Source organism: Lates calcarifer, linkage group LG21 (assembly GCF_001640805.2).
Source record: "Lates calcarifer isolate ASB-BC8 linkage group LG21, TLL_Latcal_v3, whole genome shotgun sequence".
Taxonomy (NCBI): Eukaryota; Metazoa; Chordata; class Actinopteri; family Centropomidae; genus Lates; species Lates calcarifer.
In genome coordinates this window covers 23,425,168-23,447,406 of record NC_066853.1, presented here as the reverse complement: position 1 = coordinate 23,447,406, position 22,239 = coordinate 23,425,168, and the positions used below count along the sequence as shown (strand labels likewise).

Genomic DNA, 22,239 nt, shown 5'->3' with positions numbered 1-22,239 from the left:
CGTTTGATGCTGAACTTCTTTCTTCTAGCTTGGTCAGTAAACAGCTGCTAATGCTAACGCTAGCTATGTAGTGATAGCAAAAACGTGCTACAGCTCTTTACACTCAGATCGAAGGTGAGCTCAGTAGATGGATGTGAAAACAGCATGCTAGTGTCTCAAACTCTACACATACATAATTTTACACAGTGAAGCTCAAACTTCCAGGTGAAGTAACAATATGCAAAACACAATTTGAGTGGAAGGGGACTGTATGGTTATGATATATATGATTTATTTCAATGAATATTACAATGAATTTATTTCATGTTCTGATATAAAGTTAAATTTAATCCTCAAGTGATTCACAATGTCAATAATATGGTTTATTTCCAGCCCTAGCAGAGTGTGCCATCCCATCAGAGATACCATACATTCATTTTTATTATTATTGATTACTATTATATTATTGCTTGGCTGTTGGGCACAACTGCAAAAGTGATTTTCTAACAATTAAGAATGCTGGACACACCACTGAAAGTCTTTATTGTGACATCCCCATTAGATACTACATGACTTCTGGGTAATGAGGTCCTTAAACTGCCATTTCAGGCCATTAGTGTCAGAAATCCTAATGCATATTGACATTTCTACTGTATTTGCAATTTTGCAGCTAAAAAAAAACATCATCCGGTCAAAATGCTGTAAGCATGCATGCACGCACACACACACACTCTGAAGGCCTAAAACAATCTATTTTAGCAGCAAGTAATTCATTATTCACGTGAGAGGCTCACCACATCTTTCCCCTCCCACAACTACCTGCTAACACACACTGTACACACCTCCCTCCCAAATACACTCATCCCTCAAGTGTCTCTTTGAGACTCATAAATAAATCAAAGATTTTACCAGCAGTGCTCACCCAGTCTACCATCTGTTCCCTGTGGGATATGGGCTCCTTTGTCTATAGCGCTGTTGTTCTTCCTGGTGTCATGTTACCCAGCCAGGATGCCTTGCTTCATCATAGGACACAACAGCTTATCAAAACTGTATCCTGGTGGAACAGATACTTTACCACTGCATGCTATCACCCAGTCTTTGCTTGTTGGTTTCCCTGCCTCTTATAATTCTTTTTTCTTTTCTGCAGAAAGTTGAGGTCAATGAAATAGAGGCTATAGAGGAGAAGTGAGTTCATCTGGGGTAAACAACCTATCAGACTAGAGGAAAAGAATCCACAGAGCAGCATGCTGGCAGATTTCTGCTTCTTCCACTGCTGTTTTGTGACAATAAACAGAGCACTTAGGTCACAGAAGAGAGAGTCTGTAACTTGTGAGGGAGTGTCTGCTGAGCTTTGCATAAAAAGGATTTTTTTTGCATAAACGTAGACACAGATCCTCCTGAAACCAAACTGCTTCACCATAAACATGTATGTGTGACTAGAATATCAGTCATTATACATATGCATCACTTGCAGTCCTCATTAGCCATTTACCAACCAGAGGAGACAAGTCGAACCAGGACAAGCAGGCTGTGGCTTTCTGAACAATCAAACTACACACAGCATGATTAACAAGAGCAACTCCCTTCTGTCTCAGTAAAAGGTTAAGACCCTAATTTGCACCACAGCAGCACACAAGCAAGGCTAACTCTAATCTCTTACCGTACAAGAAGCAGTTAGCCACAGTGTGCACACTCGTAGTTGCTTAATGGGCAGCCTTATGCAACAAGCAGGCGCTTTGCAGGCAGCCTCCATGCACTGGATTAATTGAATAATGTTGTGGCATGGTCTACGTAGCGATGGGGTGAGCAGGCGTGTGTGTGTGTGTGTGTGTGTGTCTATGTGTGTATGACGGAATCATTGCTTCCTTAAGGGATTGTGTGAATGGGGTCTTTTGTTTGCCAACGTCATCATGCTTTCACCCACTCGGCTAAGCAGGCAGGCTGAAGTCTTGCAGAAACTTCAACATGGGCATTGTGGCGAAACGACGCACCAACACATGATTCAGTCCCAAGGGTCAGACTGTGTGTGTGTATGTGTGCGCGTGTGTGTGTGTTTGTTTGTTTGTGTGTGAAAACAAAGAGGAGGTGCATGTGGTGTGTACACACGCCCAGGGTGTGTGGGTACGGGACAATTTTACACAGATGAAGTGTATTTGCCAATTTCAAATAGTGACATAATCAAAATCTTGCAAAACAACTGAAGAGTTTAGGTGTGAGTGTGAAAGTACAAAAAACAATTGGCTGGACTATGTGGATCAGACTGCAGCTTTCCCCTGCTTTTGTGTATACATAGGGACATAAACTACTGTCAGACATGCCAGTCACCAACCTGTTCCTCTCTGCTGTTAGCTCTCTTGATGCCTCTGACCTGAAATTGTTGCTATGACAGCTAAACAATCCTTCAACTGTATCTGATTTAGTTGGTATCTTTGTTACAGGTGTAATAATTATTATCATTTAATAACTGCTGCCACAGGCCAGTTCACTCCAGCTGTGTAAACAGTGGTGAGCAGCTTGAGGCTGTAAAAGTTAGTGAGGACTGTTGTTAGGTGCTTTCCAGCTCTGGCCTTTGTTAAAATAAAATGTGCCCTATTTTTCACCATTTTATAACCGTATTAATGTGTCTACCACAAGAAATATAAAAAATGAGCTGGTGTTTGTAAAAGTTCTCTTCCAGAGCAATGAGTGAATGTGTGCAAAAGTACTGAAATACCTATGAGTCACTCCTTTTTAAGGCTAATTAAACAGAACAAAAGACACGTTACATATTACTGACAATGCCATTGTAAGTACGGTGGTCTCAGCAGCGACACGCAGATGTTAGGACTGCAGCATCCAAGTGCGCTGAGTTGTCAGTGCGCTGACTTGTCATGTTAAACACTCCGCAGTGGCGATGAAAACTTCCGGTTTAGAATTTCAAAATAAAACACGTAATAAATGTCACATTTCTGATTGCTGCTAATATAATTTAGTGGACATTGTTCATAGCACTGGAAACGAATGTCATCATCAAAATTCGTCCACATACACATCAAGTATGGGCATATCTACAGAAAGCAGCCGAAAAAACAGAATTACATTAGCTATTCCCTCAAAATTTCGGGCGGGTCTTGCTTCACTGGTTAAGTTAATAACATTACTTTAGCTAGCAAGTAACTGTGCAGTGTTATATTCGTAACAAATTGAACCCTAAAAAGAATTTAGAGCGTTGCTTCTAGAGTAATCTGGCTAATTTGGGCAGCTTGACACAACTGCAGCATCCCTAACATCTGGGTATAGACACTCATCGTAAAACGGCACCTGAACGACAGGAAAACTTACCGGTGAATGTCTCCGCTCTCGCCTGTCTGTTTATCCAGTTCACGGCAGCGGCGAGCCGACTTACAAACTCACTGTTTTCAGGCTCTGTATGTGACCGCCTTCTACATTAATTCATCCATCAGCTCTTAATTTGTCCGTCGATATCGCGCTCTGAGCCCGGAAGTGTTGGGGGGTGCATTAGCTGCGTTATGATTGGACTCGTGGAGGTGGCGCGTGCTAGGGGCCGGACCAGATACAAGGAGGGCTCGAGGTGACTGCCTGGGTTACTGACGGTCAGAGGAAGCCACGCGCGCGCGCCTCTCTCTCTCTCTCTCTCTCTCTCTCTCTCTCTCTCTCTCTCTCACATACACACACATACACACCTGCACGCGCACATCACCCGCTGACTGTCAGTTCTATCAGTGTAGTAATGAGGATGTTTTAATAGGAAACAGAACTGTAAAAGCTCCTGTAAAAGCTCCTGTAAAAATGAACTTGCCCTCAGGTTCTGAGGTTTATCATGACAGAGATAATGCACAATGTCAAATGTCAGCTCTTAGTTTCTTGATTCTATACAGTTGCATACTGAGAATTATCTGCCTTGACCCATTTTTAAAGTTCCCATCCAGTCAAAAACACACACATACATGCACAGTTGGGATACCCAACTGTAAAAACACTCACATTGCTTTAATGCAGATGGCCACTACACTGAGGGATTTGTGAAAATGTAAATTCCACATTCTTTTCACTAGGCCATGGAGTGCACTGGTCATCCTTATTTTCTAAGGCTATGCTAGGATTTGAACTGGAAACTCTCTGGAATATTTGTCATGCACCATGAATATAAAATAAAAAATATTACTCTGTTTATGTTGACTGTTATATTGTTATAGACCTAAGAAAACATGGAGCTATGAAAGTGTGTATGCTGCTGGCAGTGTGATGACTCACTCTGCAGTGTCATGCAGGAGCACTGGTGATATATTACAGAAAGACAGGCAGATGGCAGATTCACTGACAGGCTAATCATTGGAAAAATGAGGTTTGCTGCCCACTGTCTCCTCTCTCTCATACGGTTCATGGTAATACTGTGATCCACACCCCTCCCAACATCTGATTACCAGTAGGACAATATGGTAAATTCATCATTTCATTCAACATCTGGGGGTACCACCATCAGTTTTAACCAATAAGCAGTCAGATGACTCAAGCACATTCCTTCAAATTTACAATCTGCCATCTGTTTTTTAGCAGTGCTACAGAAATCGAAAGATATGTTTTTCTTATTAGGCTATCTATCTGACTAAACTACACAGATGCTTTTTCTCATGTTCTTTTGGACAACTATTTAGATTTCTATTTTTTCTATTTCAGTTTAAGTTTTGAAACTAAAATGTTTCATCAATGACTATAAAGTGAAGTGTCACATGGTCAATGCTGTTGTCCTTACAGTATACTTAACTGTATATCAGTCACAACAATTGAATGAACTGAACATTTTAAATGATAAGGTCTCCCACAAATAGTTATTACAGCTATGACACCTGTTTGTAGACTTTCAACCTATTGTCCTGCATTAAGTTTACTATAAAAAAAATCCCAATTTTCAAGATTTGTTGCATAACTGGAGCACATGTATGAATTATTGTTTTTGAATTAGTAACGGAATTTGTTAAAAAAAATAATTTAAAACATTGTATTATGCTTAAGTATGAAATAAAATGTATTTGACAAAAAACCCTTAACCCCAACAAATAAATAATTAATCATATATGTATTGAAATATATGGATTCAGTTTAATCTTTAGTTTTTTATCTTATCTATATATTTTTTTGGAACTCATTACTATGCATACGCGTCTCTTAATTATTATTGGGAAATAATAAATAATAATAATCGTGGCTAAGAATCACAAATGGATAACAATGTATCCACATATGATTTATGGATATAATGCTTCCCACTCAACTGCTTTTCAATCAGGCACCGCCCAGGCAGCTGCAACCGGCTAGTGGGGTCCTTTTTCGCAGGGCTGAGGAGGATTAGCAACAAACATGCCGACTGTCGGAGTCAAAAGGGATCTTCTCTTTAAAGCCTTGGGCAGAACGTACAGTGAGTCATATATACTATATTTCGAAGCAAAGGAGAAATTTTCTGTCTGTTTATTAACTGTCTCTTTGGCTCTTAAAGACAGAGAAAGTCAGAGGACTGTCTCAACACACTGCCTGTTAGTTAGCACCGCAGCAGCTGCTCACACACGGCTAATATTTATGAGGCACCTGGCGTAAACTGTAACTATCTTGAATAAAAAGTTTAATCGTTGGTCCCATATATTGGTTATAATAACAGCTTATTTCTGCTGGGTTTTCTGGTGAGAAGATAATAGTGACATCTCTGAGTTGGATGTCAACGTGATTGCATCATTTCCCCCGGTCCTGTCATTTAAATACGAACTGAGCGCTGTTCAGTAGCTGCAATGGGAACGACAGGTTAGAATTTAACTGTATATAACGCTGTTTTTAATTATGGCTGTTCGTATTTTGTTTTAGCTGATGAGGAGTTTGACGAGCTGTGCTTTGAATTTGGACTGGAGCTGGATGAAATAGTGAGTAAATGACTTCAAATGTGATCAACTTTTCCCTAATAAGTAGTAAGTGATCACAGGGGATCTTTCCCGTGGTGCACATTATGACCTATCATAGCAGGAAATTAATTCAGGTACACCTGTTGCAGCTCTGTGATCCCATCCTTCAATATTTATGTCTTAATTTTGAAATCACTTTGCTCTGCCTCCACGACAGACATCAGAGAAGGAGATAATCAGCCGAGAGCAGGGTGACTCCAAGGCATCAGGAGCATCTGACATCATCTTGTACAAGATCGATGTGCCAGCTAACCGCTATGACTTGCTGTGTCTGGAGGGGCTGGTCCGTGGACTGCAGGTCTTCAAGAATAAGTGAGTTGTGTTTCGCTTGATAGAATGGGTTATACTGCCACATATGGACAAAACTCCTGCTGGTTTTACCACTATTTAAGAGTGTCCCAGTGATAGTGAAGCGCATGCCAAGGCTAGTTGGCTTTACTGTTGCTACAGAGATTGTATTTGTGTTGCAGGCTGGAGGCACCTCGCTACAGACGCGTTAGCCCAATCAGCGGAGAGCCACAGAAGCTGATCATCACCAAGGCGGTGGGTGGAATTACTAAGAATTTTTAATGCAGAATAAATAGTTTGTGGCCTAATGCTAACATTAGTTTGTTTTACAAATCAACCACAGATGTATTTTACTGTGGTAATCAGTTCATTTTTTTCCTGTGCAGACAGCAGCAGTGCGGCCCCATGCTGTGGCAGCAGTGCTGAGGAACATCACCTTCACGCAGGAGCGCTATGACAGCTTCATCGAGCTACAGGAGAAACTCCACCAAAACATCTGCAGGTCAGACCAGCTGAAACACTGAAGTGCAACAGCATACCTAGAGTAACCACAGGAAATGTGGTTATTAGTTCTTGTGTAATGTGTTGATTTAACCAGTTTTATATACACTGTTGCTCACTTTGGAGGCACCTCACAGATGCAACCATGCTGTCTTTACATTTCATCACACACATTAATGCTTTTGATAACCTCTCATCGTTGAGGGTTTTTACTTGCAATTTACTGACAAGAACTTTCTACCCATAGAGATGAGTCCATAGAGCAGTTCCAGTCACTACATGAAGCACTTGTGTTACTAAGTAGTTGTGGGTAATTGAGTGGGTATGGAGAGTTTTTTTCCCATTACCGACTAATCTGTAGACTTTCTTGATAAATCAATCAATCACTGCTTTAGTGGATAAAATGTCAGAAAACAGTGAAAAATGGCCATCACATTTTCCCAGAGTACATATTTGCATCATCAGATATCCTGAACCTTCAGTTTACAGTGATGAAAACCAGCAAATCCATCCATCCAATTGTAATTTCAAGTGCAGATGGAAACACCAGTAATATGATGAAACATCTATTGACAATGAACTGCACAACTGCCACTTTTTCTCAAGCCAGCAGCACTTCCATCAGCGAGGGTAAATATCCTGTAATAACATTAGTACCTTCCAGGCAGGCTTAGCAGATTTTTTCCATTTACTAAGCAAACCTAAAGGAAAACGAATACTGTACAAATATTGTCTCATTTCATCCATTTCAGATACTGACAGACTGTCAGACTGTCTGTCTTCAGTCTCAGAGACAAAAAGAAAAAGTTGCATTGACACTGAAAACTCACGTAAGCTACTTTTTTCCCACACAGAAAACTGATCAGGAATCCTCAAGGGAAAAAATTAAATATTGGATTGATAAGTCCAATCGATAATGCCATTGGTTATCAATTCCCTGCCCTAATTAATAATCCTTTAGAATTTATCTACATAATGTGTTCAGTGACTTTATTGAACTGTGAGCCATGTGAGAACAGGTGTTGCTTTTCCTTGAATCAAGTAGTGTAATATGTTGCTATTTTAAAGGACAAAAATTTATTTAACATTATGTTATCTTTTTATTGTATAGGAAATTCACTTAAGAAAGCAAAAATATATAGTACTAACAAGTGTTTGCTGTCTCTCAGAAGTTGATAATGCTTATGTGTCCACTCTATCGAGCTCCACTGACAAACAAAATGGCCAGTGTAGTGTAGACTGCTTACTGCAAATGATTAATGTCAGGCCACATTATCAGTTTGTGTTCACACTGGGATAAGAAACACAGTTCTGTTATCCTTTTTAAAATAGTTTTGGCCAAGAAAATTCACTGTATTCAACCAATAACTGTGTTTTGTGAAGGAAGAGGAGCCTGGTGGCGATCGGGACCCATGACCTGGACACCATATCTGGTCCTTTCACATACACAGCCAAACCTCCAGGGGACATCTGCTTCAAACCCCTCAACCAGACCAAAGAATACACTGCCACCCAACTCATGAGCCTCTATAAGGTACACAGCTATTTAACTGGACGTTGGTCAGCTGAGCATCTTTTTTCTGTTTGGTGCAAATCCAATATTGTTTTCTCTGTGCGTACAGACAGACAGCCACTTGAGGCATTACCTTCACATTATTGAAGACAAGCCTGTGTACCCTGTCATCTATGACAGCAACGGCATTGTCCTGTCCATGCCCCCTATTATCAATGGTGAGTACTGTCTCTGTCTTCATTTCTGGGTTTATTTTCTGCTCTTGTCACACTCAGTATTATAAACTCAGTATTTGCCAGACTGTCTGCTTGGTATTTCATCATTCTATGTCTAGATAAAGTGATGTTTTTTTGTGATTCCAAGCAACAAAGCTCAAGGTTAAAATAAACAAAATGCCACTAGTGAAGTAACACTCAGAAATCATAAATATATAGAGAGCTAAAGTTTGAGAAGATAAAGAGGGAAAAAATAAACTTTGAAGCCATTTCACCATAATGAAATGCTTTATGTCTCATTAGTGGTGAGCATTCTTTTCTGTTTTCCAGGGGACCATTCAAAAATCAGCCTGAAGACAAAGAACGTCTTCATTGAGTGCACAGCCACAGATGTGACCAAGGTACAACTGAGGGGGGAACAGATAAATCAGTTTTATCACTGTTGTCAAGAGAAACTGACTTTAACTTGACATTATTCTCTTTAGGCAAAGATCGTCTTGGACATGATGGTGACCATGTTCAGCGAGTATTGTTCCCAGCCTTTCACGTAAGTCATATCTGTCTGAAATACTAGCCTCTCTGACTGGAGACTTACAATAACTGGGATTTCATGTCAGCATTTTAAAGTGAAAGATGATGAATGTCTGTCATTATTGTGAAAAACTAACCCTAACCCTAACCCTTTTTGTTTTGGCTTGCTGAACACATTATCATTTTACATCCCGATATAGAATGGTTGTACAATTTTCCTCCATAGAAATATAACAAATAGTTGATAAATGTTCAGTATAACTAATTTCCATGCTTAGATAGCAGACACAGAAATGAATCACAAACTGTCAATCACGTTGCAGGAAGAGAGGGATGTATTTTGCAAGTTATGTTTTGAATTAATTAAGTTAGATTTTCTCAATATAAGTGTTTTCTACCTCAAATTAGTGAAATGTTCCACTGTAAATGTTTGTCATGTTCTGACCATAAAGAATGATTTTTAACCACAATTAACTGCCAGATTCAGCAAAAATCAACCGTTAAGTGTAAAAGAAATACTGATTTCACATTTATCTTAATAGTATATTAACTGATATGAAATTTCATCATGATAACATTTTTTGCCAGCATACTAATTAATTAGTTTACTCTTCAAATGAGGAGCAGCAAATGTAAGGATCAGTAAAAGGGCGAAGGGCAAGAGTTTTATAGTGAGGGTGATATTTTCATCTCTCTCATGCTCTTTCAGGGTAGAGGAGGCTGAGGTGGTGTACCCAGATGGCAGGACCTGCATATACCCAGTACTGTATTCACTTCAATCATATTGGACTTATTTCTTTTTTCTTTTTTTTTTTTTTTAAATGAGTCATGAAATTCTTCTACTCTTTCCTAATGCTCTGCTGTTGTGCCCTGGTTTGTGCTTCAGGAGCTGGCTTACAGGAAGGAGAAGCTTACCAGTGAGTTCATCAACCGCAAAGTTGGCATCAAGTAAGTTGCTTGGATGCATTAATATAAGTTACTGAAGGTGCAAGATAAAAGTAAAAGTAAGTTTTTGTATCGTCATATGTAGGCAAATTCACTGACTTATTGGTGTTATACTCCTGCACTACCTAAAGCAAACTAATACAGTAACCCTGCAGAAAACCAAGATTATGGAGTTGAATCAACACCTTATAGACAGTGTTATAAAAGATAAGCATCACAGATTATATAGTTGTACTGTAGTATTAGATTGCATTTTTATACTGGCCCTCATGCAAGAACATATTCATATTCTTATCCCCAAAATCCCTCCCTTCTCTTACTTTTTCTCTCAGAGACTTGCTCAGTGAGTGTTTATAATTAATTTACATATATAACTGGTTTTCCAGACAGTTTGTAGCTTTGGGGGCTTTAAGATGGAATTGTCTGTGCTCTTTGCTATGATTTAACTCTTGTTAAATGATGTTCATGCCTAAAAAAACAAAAACTATCAGCCTTTGCCCTCTCTACAGTTTTTGAGTTATTCTTTCTTATCAGACATTTTATCCTGGAAAAACACTACCTGCTCATCAGCTGCTTGATGTCAGTGTCTGTGAAGATTCTCAGTCATCCAGGTCATGGTTATCCAAGAAGGGCCGAAACTGGACTTGGTTGTAGATACTTGAAGACGTTTCACCTCTCATCCAGAGAGCTTCTTCAGTTCTGACTGATTGGTGGGGAGACCCAGGTATTTAACCTCTCTGGGGTCGCTATGAAAGCCACTGATGTCACTTGGTTCGTTAGTGCTCCTGGCTGTTAAAACTGGCTGTTATGTTAGTGCTCCTGGCTTTTACAACAGGGCTAGTAACAGTTTGATTGTTTTGTTAAACAACCATTAAACAAACACTTGCCTCCACTTGGTAGGGTTAAGCCATCTGTTTCGGTCAAGACTCATCACTTCATCTACATCTGACGGAAAAGGGAAATGTTTACCTACACCTAAAGGAAAAGTTTATCTACACCTGAGGAAAAAAGGAAAAGTTTACCTTCACTTGAGGGAAAAATGACAAGTTTACCTACACCTGAGGGGAAAAGGAAAAGTTTACCTACGCTGTAATGAAAAGGGAAAAGTTTACCTACCCCTGAAGGAAAAGGGAAAGTCTTTTAGACAGGTGGTTTGAAAGAGGAGTGAAGGAGGCCATCTGCGTTCAAGAGGAGAAATCATCCCTCAACAGACACACCACTTAAGCTTGGTTTATACTTCTGTGTCAAATCAAAGCCGTAGTTAGAGTGTAGCTTCATACCCTATGCTTGGAGTGCACCTCCCTAGACATGTTACTCCATGTTGCAGCGACAAAGGCCACAGCAACAGTGGTCCACTCGTTGAGCTCGTACAGGTCTCTCAGTGGACGCATAAGCACAGAAATTTCACCCTCCTGTCTGCCCCAATCAGTTCATTGGTTGTACATACCATCTCCTCTGACATCTTCTGTCATTTCAGTTTTTTATAAACCAGTCTTTTCCCCTGCCTACAATGGTGTTCATTCACACTTGGCCTCAGTTAACTCCTCTGACTCTAATGACAGTCAAGACAGCTAGGTGCACTAACACACCAAGTGACATCAGGGACTTTGATAATGACCCCACAGAGGTTAAAGAATCCAGTTCAGTGGTGGATTGTTGCTGCCCCAAGTAAAGGAGTTCAGGTATCTTGGGGTCTGGCTCACATTTAGGGTACAGTGGAGTGGGAGATTGACAGGCGGATTGGTGCAGCGTGAGCAGTAATGCAGACATTGTACCAGAACACTGTGGTGCAATTTACCAGTCAATCTACATTCCAACCCTCACCTATGGTCATGAACTGTGGGTAGTGACCAAAAGCATCAGATTGCGGATAAGGGCAGCCGAAATGAGTTTCCTCCATAGGGTAACTGGGCTCAGCCTTAGAGATAGGGTAAGGAGCTCAGACATCAGGTGGAGGCTTAGAGTAGAGCCGCTGTTAAAAGGAGCCAGTTAACGTGGTTCGGGGTGTTTAGGATGCCTCCTGGGCACCTTCCTTTGGAGGTTTTCCAGGCACGTCCAACTGGGGAGAGACCTCGGCGTAGACCCAGAACTCGCTGGAGGGATGGAAAGTGTTGCTGGGGAGAGGGACGTCTGGAATACATTGCTTAGCCTGCTACCACCCTGTTCTGACTCCAGATAAGCAGAAGAAGATGGATGGATGGATGGATGGATGGATGGATGGAGAGGTTAAATACCTAGGCCTCCCCACTAGTTGGTCAGAACTTTGCAAACTTCTTAGATGAGAGGTGAAATGTCTTCCAAGTAGCTATAACCAAGTCTTTTTCCCCTTGATTCAACCCTGCTTGGATAACGTGGTGTCACTGGGTCCTCAGAAACATGGTGAATTCTACTTTTTAAATTACAGTGTTTGTTTCCTCTTCTCCTTACAGTGAGTCAACTGAGAAAATTGCCCAGCTGCTGACCAGGATGTGCCTGCGCTCCCAGGCTACAGGGGTTGGCGATGAGATTGAGGTTGAGATTCCACCCACGCGCTCAGACGTCATCCACGCCTGTGATATCATGGAGGACGCTGCCATCGCATATGGTTTCAACAACATCACTCGCACTACACCACGCACTTACACTGTAGCCAACCAGGTACCTGGGCTTTCTTCTGCATGTTATGTGTGTAACCAAATGCCACAGTATGTCATCAGATATGTTGTGTGTTCTTATGTATTTGCTTTATATGTTCACAGTTCCCATTAAATAAACTGACAGAGCTGTTGAGACAAGACTTGGCAGCCGCTGGATTCACAGAGGCCCTCAACTTTGCCCTGGTAAGAAAGAGACACACAGACTCAGAGATACAAACTGTGTTTTTTTTTTTCTTTAAAAATGCTCCAAGAAGTGTGTCTCTGCTTTCCTCCTATAGTGTTCTCAGGAAGATATAGCAGATAAGCTTGGGAAGAAGATCTCAGAAACCAAGGCTGCTCACATCTCCAATCCCAAGACAGCTGAGTTCCAGGTAAAGAAGTATACAACAGAGATCCTGTAAATAAAAGACAGACGAAGTAAAGCAGACCTTTCACTCCGGGAGAATTGTTTTAAAACAATAAAATAGCTAAATTAAACAATTGTAGTTATCTGTTAACCTTAAAAAAAGTTTACCTGAAAATTTCCCATATTATCCCATATTCATCAAAAAAAAAAACAAAAGCCAAGACAAGATGAAAGGTCAGAATTGAGACATTTGTGCAGGAATGTTTTGAAAAATCAAAACCCAGCCAGAGACCAAATGACCACCGTTCCTGCACTCAGAAGTTGTAGTGATATTTTCCCAGTAGAGGGAGCTCTCATCCTTCTTAACAGGCTAAGGTCATTTCTCGAACTAAACTACTGTATTTCTCCACCAGGTGGCGCGCACCACTTTGCTGCCAGGTCTTCTGAAAACCATAGCTGCCAACAGGAAGATGCCCCTTCCCCTTAAACTGTTTGAGATATCTGATGTGGTGCTCAAGGATGAGACCAAAGGTAGGCGTCTGTATGTGTGGAGGAAATCATTTGGTTTTACATAACACACACACACACACACACACACACACACACACACACACACACACACACACTGTGCCTAATACACTTGTGAAACTGTATTTGATGCTTTTTAAAACCTGAAGCTGATATTAGCTAGTTGATATATATAACAGGGAAGGATTTGATATGTACAATATGAGAGTCACAGTGCAAAAATAGTTATCCATTTTTTTTGAGGAATCTGAACAAATATCTACAATTTAGTCTAATTCATTTAGGCAAAGCGTAATTTAGACAACTAATGTAGTTATCATTAATTATTCCATAAATATATGACCAACAAAACAAGAAAACATTCATGTGCAGTATGTCAGATGTAGAATGACATTCACTGACATATTTTTGGTAAAAACCCAATATTGACTTGATTTTTCAGTAAGTCATTGGTATAGCCCTGTTCTCAATGTCTCTTATACCCCCCCCCCCAAAATCCCACCAACCAGATGTTGGAGCTAGTAACAGTCGGCGTTTCTGTGCCGTGTACTACAACAAGAGCCCGGGCTTTGAGGTGATCCACGGCCTGCTAGACCGAACCATGCAACTGCTGGAGGTGCAGCCTGCCTGCGGTGAGGGCTACCACATCCAGGCCGCAGACGGTAAGAATCCTGGGAAGGGAGGGGGATGGGAAAACAACAACCACGACTATGGGAATGTACTTAAGAGCTAGCTTTGGTGGTAAATATCTTAAGACTGGATTTAATCCCAGTGACAGATTTTAACCCCTATGATCTGGAATATGTTTATGCACAAGAATTAATCTGGGTCACGTGAGGTTAAAAGGCAGGTTTTGTTGAGATTATGTAAATCCAGTCTATGACCAGCAGCAGCTGCATTGTTGTATTTGTTTCCAGTTTTATTGAGGGGGCACAGTTACCATGGTAGTGATGAGCACAATTTTACTTCTGCTTAAAATTAACCTGCAACATGGATGGGTAGTTTAGATTGGAACAGGCGGCAGATAAAGGATTTGATATACAAGAGAGAACATTGTAATATTGAGAGTCATGACCTGTGTCTTTTTAGAAGTATATAAAAGATGCTACCACTATTTGCTCCATTGTTTTGAACAGCTGAAATTAATAGATGGATGCATGCAATTAAAGACTCGGTATAATTACTAGTGAGTATGATATATTTTGATCCAAATATTGGTAAATTAATTACGTTCAATTTAAAGTCAGTGGTATGGACTGTTTGCTCAAATCTGTTCAACATCCATTATGGGTTCAAACAGTGCAACTCCCAGTACATTAGAACAAATGAAATAAAATATAGAGCGTGTGCACTCAGCCTTCCCCTCCATCTGCTCTCATCTGTTGCATCTGATATTACTCTGTGCTTCAAAATCTAGACAGATACATTTGCTGGAGCCGAACACTAACAAGCCATGACCCACAAGTAACAAGATGCTTTTCTTACGTAAGCATAGGATTGTTATTAATGAGGCTTTAACTAACTGACAGCTTCTGTCCAGTCACCCACTCTTCATAGTCTGATTTGAGGATGTTGATTCATTAGAATTCTGAATGGGTGAGATGCACCTTCAGAAAATTAAAACAGAATTTTAAAGAACTGTGTAAACGACAGATGCACTCTCCACAGCCTTCAGATCTCAGTGTGAACTCTTAAGTTTAATGAGATCAATGACACTTCTTTTGACTGATAGAAAACCTTATGAAATTAAATGAAATTCATTTTCTGTGAGAGTAAGGGCCAGGTATATCTAGAAGTGAGGTGGGAGTGAACGTCAGCATAGCGCCACCTTAATGCAGTCAGTGCAGCTTGTCATGTCTCCAACTGGCAAAACTGAATTTTGAGAGGATTTTAGTCCAAACAAATTTCTAAGAGGAAATCAGGGAAGTAAACAGGGTTATATTAGAACATTATCAGTAGAATATTATCTAATTATTAGTGAATCAGTTTGATAGTGTTCTACCTATTTAAATCAGAAACCACTTTAGAATATTGGGAATAACTAACTGAGGAGTAACAAGTGTTATTTTACTTGGCAAACTCTCTAAAAGGAATTCAGCATCTGTGGGAAACTTGCTCCTTTTGAACAGCAATTCACTCTGTTCCATTTCATTTCTCTTGCACTCAACCGCCAAACTCAGCAATCTAATCACCTTACCCTAATAAATCAGGATAGCTCTGTTCTCTCTCCTTCACACGATGAGGGAAACCAAATATCTCTGACATAAAATGCTCCTGTCATCATTTTGCTCAATAAAAATCAACGGTGTCACATCAGCACTCGTCGGCCAAGAACACAACTTCACCGCGTCTCTGATGATGACATGCATCTGTGCAAGAGTGAAAATATCTAAATTTTCAATGGTTTTTTTTTCTTGAGTCACCATGAATGAGATGATTAGGTCAGTCATGTTGCACAGCAGTCCTAGTCTATTAAGGCTTTTGATGAGCTTTATTCTGAAAAAGCTGGTTTACTCACTCATGGAGAAGAGCACAAGTTTTATTTCTCACAGTTCAGTTACATTAACCTGTGGAGACATGTGACTGGCACAGTAAATCTTGCAGTGAAGTAGTGTTTAAATGGCAGATAGAGGTATGACTCAGTAAGGTTTCATCTTTCTGATCTGTTCCTGTGAGATTAGTAATCAGAAAGGTTCGATTTGAGGGTCTGAAGAGCTGCATATCTGTATGCATTTTGGCTCCTGTTTTCCCAGAGAGACTCTCACACATCATTTGAGCTTTGGATTCCTCGTTCACTCCGTCTTCTTTCCGTACCGTCTCTCAACTTCATCCTATCTACCTCTCCACCCACATCTTTTCCCCTTCTCCCCCTCGGCTTGCATGCTCCAAGGTCACACTGCAGGATGTCTACTCTGGCTCTGCTGGTCCATTCAGGCTGCAAATCAATGGGCTCAAGTATCAGTGAATGAGAGCAGAGAGAGGAGAGGGCGAAGGCAGGCAGAAGAGCGGAAGAAGGGATGAAATGAGACTAGAGAGTGCAGAAAAATAGAAGGGGGGGGAGTGACAGAAGAGCGACAGAGCGACGGCTGGAAGTGTAAGCAAGAGAGGGTCTAAGAGTGTGTAAAGTCTGCAGTGTGGGAGAGTACACGGGAGTCACGTCACCCACTGCAGTGCTGAGCAGCGAGACAGATTGGCACATACAACACCCACCCACGGGTGCTTAGACTGTCCATCTGACAGGCGCACACACACACTTACAAGGGAGCTAAAATGGACATGCTCTTACAGTGCGCTCTAATGCACAACACACTGGACACATTCACACACTCCCACTCAGTCTATCATCTCTCCTGTTTTTTTTTCCACACTCTATGCACCATTAGCCTAATCTCCCCCACATATGTCAGCGTGTCCTTAAACCCATTACAAGGTCATGACCCAGTCTAAGAGCTCACCTGACACAGACCCTCAGGATGTGTCCATCAGCAGAGCCAAACGGCACTACTACCACCTCACTGCCACTCCCAGCACAGAGAGGGTGAGTTGCTGAGGGAATACATGTCAGCTGAGTTTCCTCCACTCAGCGGGGGAAGAGGATGAAATAACGAGTTAGGGGATCAGAAATGGAGGAAAAAACCACTTAAGAGGCAGATGCCTGTGTTTCACTTAACAACTGTGTCCAATTGAAGGTCCAGGCCCATATCGCCTTTGTTAGGGAAAGAGACCATGTTCATGTGACTCTGTTTTTTGTTCCATAACTGACCCTCACTGTTTGGCCTCCATGTATTATTGAAAGTTAGCACAAGTGTCTGGGGTTTAAAGCTTTGATTTGCCTCTGGCCACCTGTCCTGTCTGCAGATTGGTGCTGAGCAGTAGTGTACAGTTAGTTTTTAGAGTTATTTTGCTACAGACAGCTGCCTGCTGTGGCTGGAAATGCTGTTGTGAGAGCAGTGAGAGTGAATCAGAACATTAAAGCTCCAGGCTGGACAGTTAAACAGTGAACTCAAATTTGCTATTTCAGGGATAATTCTCTGTATCTTCATTATCATGAGTGACCCCTTTTCACTTGGTCACAATATTCTCACTTTATAATTTGATACATTGTTATTCAGCCGCTGTAAAAGATCATTCTGGTTACATCCAACTTGAGTTTTATTATTTTAGGTGATGACATCTTTCTCATTAGTTCAACCTTGAACTTGGCATAGGTATGTGTAGACAGTTGCAATGGGGAACTAGGTGTGCTTTGTTTTGGTTTACATCCAAATAAAGTGGTTTTGATAAGCCGACTACTGTTCAAAGATGAGTCAGGTGATACTCTGCTTTTTTCTTACTGTCCCTAACCCTGTCCCTTGAAAATATCAAAACCAATGATGACCAGACTAATCATACAAGCCGGATACAGCTTATGTGCCTCAGAAATCCATTCTTGTCCAAAAACTATTAATAACACATCAGTGAGCCACAATACAACCTTCATTACAATGAATATGGACACTGTGGTTATTGAGTCAGAGGCACATAACACTATCCTGCCTCTGTAAATACTTTTAATCCACAACTGAAAATAGTCCCAATACATGCACTGTCTGTTCATGCTTGAGTAATAAAGAAAAGCCCATTGACAACACATTGTCAATTTAGTTTTTTGTTGACAGTAACAAAAACATTGATTATTGCCAGGCTTTTTATGGTTAAAAGTAGAATCCACTCACTGTTCTTTGCTCTGTTCTTTTTGCCATGATATCTCTTAGAGAGGATTATTTTTCTCTTGACTTATTCTTTATCAGGGTCTGAAGTCAGTGCCAACGTCATCTCATGTCACTGCTCGTGTTGTTTAGCAATGTAGCTGCATTCTCGATCTCGGTAACTATCGGCAAGCAAAACATTTTGATAACCATAACAAAGGCCAAAAAATAAGACACAAGTTTTAAGCTGGAGTTATCCCTCAATGAATAGCGATGACTTTTGAAAAAAATAAAACAGATATTCTTATAATTGATCATTTTTCAAGTACAAATGCCAATCATTCATTTTTCTTAGTCACAAACCTAAAGATAGTAATAAACTCAGTGTCTTTAGGTTTAGGAGTGTTGGTCGGACGTAACAAGAATTTTAGACCAAACAATTAACCAAGAAATTAATTTCCAGATAAATCCACAAGTAAACAGTGTTGAGACCATTTCAAGTCCCTGAGACACAACATTGAAACCCATACTAACTGTCCTTTAAAGTCACTGCTTGTGTGTGAAGGGGTGAAGCATTAGTTTTACTTTGTGTTGTGGATCCAGTAAATACCTGGGTGAATTCTCTGTCCAGTTGTCAATGTCAATATCAGCCAGTGATATAGGTTATCTGAGGCAACTGTCTAACTCTCCCTTCCACTGAAAGCTCTGCTCAAAGTTGAATGTGAGTGGGTGGAAAGTGGCCTGGCTCAAGTGTAGGATTTTCATTGACTGATTGGTTATTTAAGATGTACCAGAGCTATTTATATAGTTGCCATGGCATCCCTCTCATGGTACAAGTAGATGACGTGTGAGCCGACGCAAGAACATTCCACCGATTTAATACACCTAACAGACACAGAGCAGACAAGTGAAATAAATGGAAGAATTTCCCTGCTTTAGTTGTCTCTTCTCTCTTACACACATACGTCTGAAAGTACAGTCCATGTGCTTTGTAAGCCTTCATCCATAGTGATGAGTGAACATCTAAGCAGCTCTGGAACCCATTAGCAAGGCAGCGTGGGAAGAAGCAGTGCACTATGGGAGAAAGCCATGTCTCTGCGTGTGGGGCTGTTGTCATAGCAACCTCTCTATCTTGTTAAATCTCTGACAAGTCTGTCTTTCTGTCTGTTTGCATGTCAGTGTGTTTGAACAAAGTGAGCAAACGCCTCTCACAATGACAGGAGTGTTTTCATCTCACTGTTGATGGAGGTTTTTTTTTTAATTCCATCTGGATTGAAGTGACCTTTACTCTGGACTCATACACACACACACACACACATACACACACTGGACCATCAGATTTTAATCAGAAGGAGAAATTATATGTGTGTGTATGTGTGTGTGTGTATGTGTGTGAGAGAGAGAGACAGAGAGAAAGAGAAAGAGAAAGTGATTGAAACAGAAAATCCAATTATGGTCAAATGGCCTCCGGAGGCGGTTGCCTTAGAGTAATGACCTGTGACATTTTCACATAAACAGTGTACATTTTGCTTTGATATTGAACAATAACCAGTCCATCAGAGCTTTTTATTCCCACTTGTGGAGGAGCTTTCTTTGGTAAAATGTTTTGGTGTGCAGGAAGTGATACCTATTAAGCTTTGGGTTTGTTTGGAATAAGTGATCAGTGACAACCAATGTGGGTGAACAAACCATTATCAAGAGAAAACCATGGAACAAGGCAGGAAGCACAGTAGCACCCACACTGTATGACTGACTCATGATTTCTGAGATATGATGTGTGAGAAACACTTAAACTGAGCACTTGACAGAAAGGATGTCATCAATACTTACAAGAAACATTAATGCCTCAGCAGTACAGTGTAAATACATCTCAGGTTTACATGTACCATCTATGTGAAGTGGCAGAAACATGATCCAAGAAACTCCCACATCAAACAGATGGCTTGTTAGATAGTAACACAGTGGTCAAAAATAGTTTGTCAGGATACAAATGGATTACAAACAAGCTAGTGGGGGTGATAATTGTTGTTTTGAAAGGACACAAACAATACATAAGGATGTGGAAGTGCCACAGGTTTTGGCAAGAGAAGTGGACGCCAGGTGGAGGTGCAGCCCACTGAAACATACGCTGATCAGCCACAATATTAAAACCACTGACGGGAGAGTTGAATAACATTGATCATCTCTTTTAACCGTGCAGTTTATCGTATATATACAAGTGGTTTTAACGTTGTGGCTGATTGGTTTATTTGGACTAACATTAATAAGTGGAAGTGAGGCCAAACTCCCTTTGGAGCTATCTTCCCTCTTAATGATTTTTGTGTTTTCTTACAGATTCCACCTTTTTCCCCGGTCGCTGCGCAGAAATCTTTGTCCGTGGAAAGAGCGTAGGGCGTCTCGGAGTCCTGCACCCAGATGTCATCAACCGCTTCGAGCTGACCATGCCCTGCTCTGCCCTTGAGATGGACATCGAGCCCTTCCTGTGATTTCTCCTTCTTAAACCTAAACCCTTACTCAGAAAATACATAGCAGCTTATATTCTCAGACCAAAAAAGAAAGCAATGAGATTTATATGGAAAATATGAGGCTTGAAATTTGTGTGATGCAAATCTGTTTACTTGGTGCATGAGAAAACAAAAGGACCGACGTGTGCAGCATCTTAATGTGGAGCCATTGTGTTTTTTATACATCAGTAACAAGGCTGTTTCTACTAAAGTCAGAAGAATTAAAAATTAACAAGACTCCTTTGTGTTTGTGACGTGAATGGTGTGCATCTGTGTGTGGGCTTGTACATGCATGCCTGGTCTTAATTTAGGTTACTTGTGCCTTGGGGTTAGTGCATGGTAATTAAACTCAGTGACTCATTACCTGTTGCTTTGTTGCCTTGGTTCTTCCAGTGGCCACACCGCCGAAACCCTCCTCACACATGATGTCCCCATGCAGGAAGTCATCAAGCACAAGTTCCCCACGCGAAACGGTTCCTGCCAGGCCCCAGCCCCCGGCCCGACTTCTACAAAAACTGTGTTTGGTGACATGAGCACGCCGGCTGGTCTTAAAGCTCTTAATGATTTTTTGGCGGACAAAAGCTACATTGAGGGCTTTGCAGCGTCTCAAGCTGACATAGCGGTGTTTGATGCCATCCCCTCTGCTCCCCCGCTGACCCTCTGCCACCTCCTGCGCTGGTACAGTCACATCAAGTCCTTCCAGAGGGAGAGAGCTGGCCTCCCATCAGCCATGAGTCAGTTTGTCCTCCCAGCCATTCCCCCCGCTTCAACACACAACGCCAGTGACGACGATGACGACATCGACCTGTTTGGCTCAGACGATGAGGCTGAGAGCGTGGAGGCTGCGAGGATCAAGGAGCAGCGCCTCGCGGAGTACGCCGCCAAGAAGTCCAAGAAGCCAGCTCTCATTGCCAAGTCCTCCATCTTGCTTGACGTCAAGCCCTGGGACGACGAGACGGACATGACCAAGCTGGAGGAGTGCGTCCGCAGTGTCAGCATGGACGGGCTACTGTGGGGGCAGTCCAAGCTGGTCCCGGTGGGCTACGGCATCAAGAAGCTCCAAATAGGATGCGTAGTGGAGGATGACAAAGTGGGCACGGATCTGCTGGAGGAAGCCATCACCGCCTTCGAGGAATATGTTCAGTCTGTGGATGTGGCTGCTTTCAACAAGATCTGAATCATACAGACAGAATACATTCACTGAGTGGCACTATCTGATGTTTTCTGGTCTTGCTTGAGATAGATGATGTAGTATGAAACACAATATTCAGTGGCTATTCCAACTTCCATGTAACAATACAATAAACAAAACTCAGGTCCCTCGTAAAAAGATCCTTTGGTACATGTACAAAACATTCTTGCCTTCAAACATCAAATAAAGCCATTGTACCTTTTGATTTTTGCTTTGAATCTTTTATATAGTGCCTGCTTTTGCTCCTCCTTTTTTTTTTATCAGGTAACAAGTACAGATTTCCACATACCCACTGTATCTGTTGATGCTTTACTGTCAATTCAAAGGGATATTGTTGCAGCCAGTAGACTCCCATATGAAAGTGAGCTGTGCAGATAACAAGCCGTCTTGTAAATGAAGTCTGACAGGTGCTCCGGCATTCCTTC

The 22,239-nt window shown here is 41.2% G+C and overlaps 2 protein-coding genes across 3 annotated transcripts in view; one reads left to right on the top strand and one right to left on the bottom strand.

Annotated features, from left to right (window-relative positions):
• acsl3a (acyl-CoA synthetase long chain family member 3a) overlaps positions 1-3,484 on the bottom strand; it is a 29,201-nt gene extending 25,717 nt beyond the window's left edge. The window contains exon 1 of one of the 2 annotated variants that reach the window (XM_018684089.2): positions 3,301-3,484. The gene's annotated coding sequence lies outside the window, so the exon portion shown is untranslated. Of the gene's footprint in view, positions 1-901; positions 1,057-3,300 lie in introns of those variants that run through there. The other variant, XM_051065744.1, reaches the window with a different exon arrangement.
• Positions 3,485-5,273: 1,789 nt separating this feature from the next.
• Positions 5,274-22,019, top strand: farsb (phenylalanyl-tRNA synthetase subunit beta). The gene is made up of 18 exons (XM_018684087.2): positions 5,274-5,395; positions 5,833-5,888; positions 6,085-6,239; positions 6,398-6,470; positions 6,602-6,717; positions 8,100-8,250; positions 8,339-8,447; positions 8,775-8,845; positions 8,930-8,991; positions 9,685-9,736; positions 9,862-9,923; positions 12,350-12,557; positions 12,659-12,739; positions 12,835-12,927; positions 13,316-13,433; positions 13,940-14,092; positions 20,453-20,600; positions 21,016-22,019. The coding sequence occupies exons 1-18, from the start codon at positions 5,338-5,340 to the stop codon at positions 21,797-21,799; spliced, it is 2,550 nt and encodes an 849-aa protein (XP_018539603.1). The 5' UTR covers positions 5,274-5,337; the 3' UTR covers positions 21,800-22,019.
• Positions 22,020-22,239: the final 220 nt, after the last annotated feature.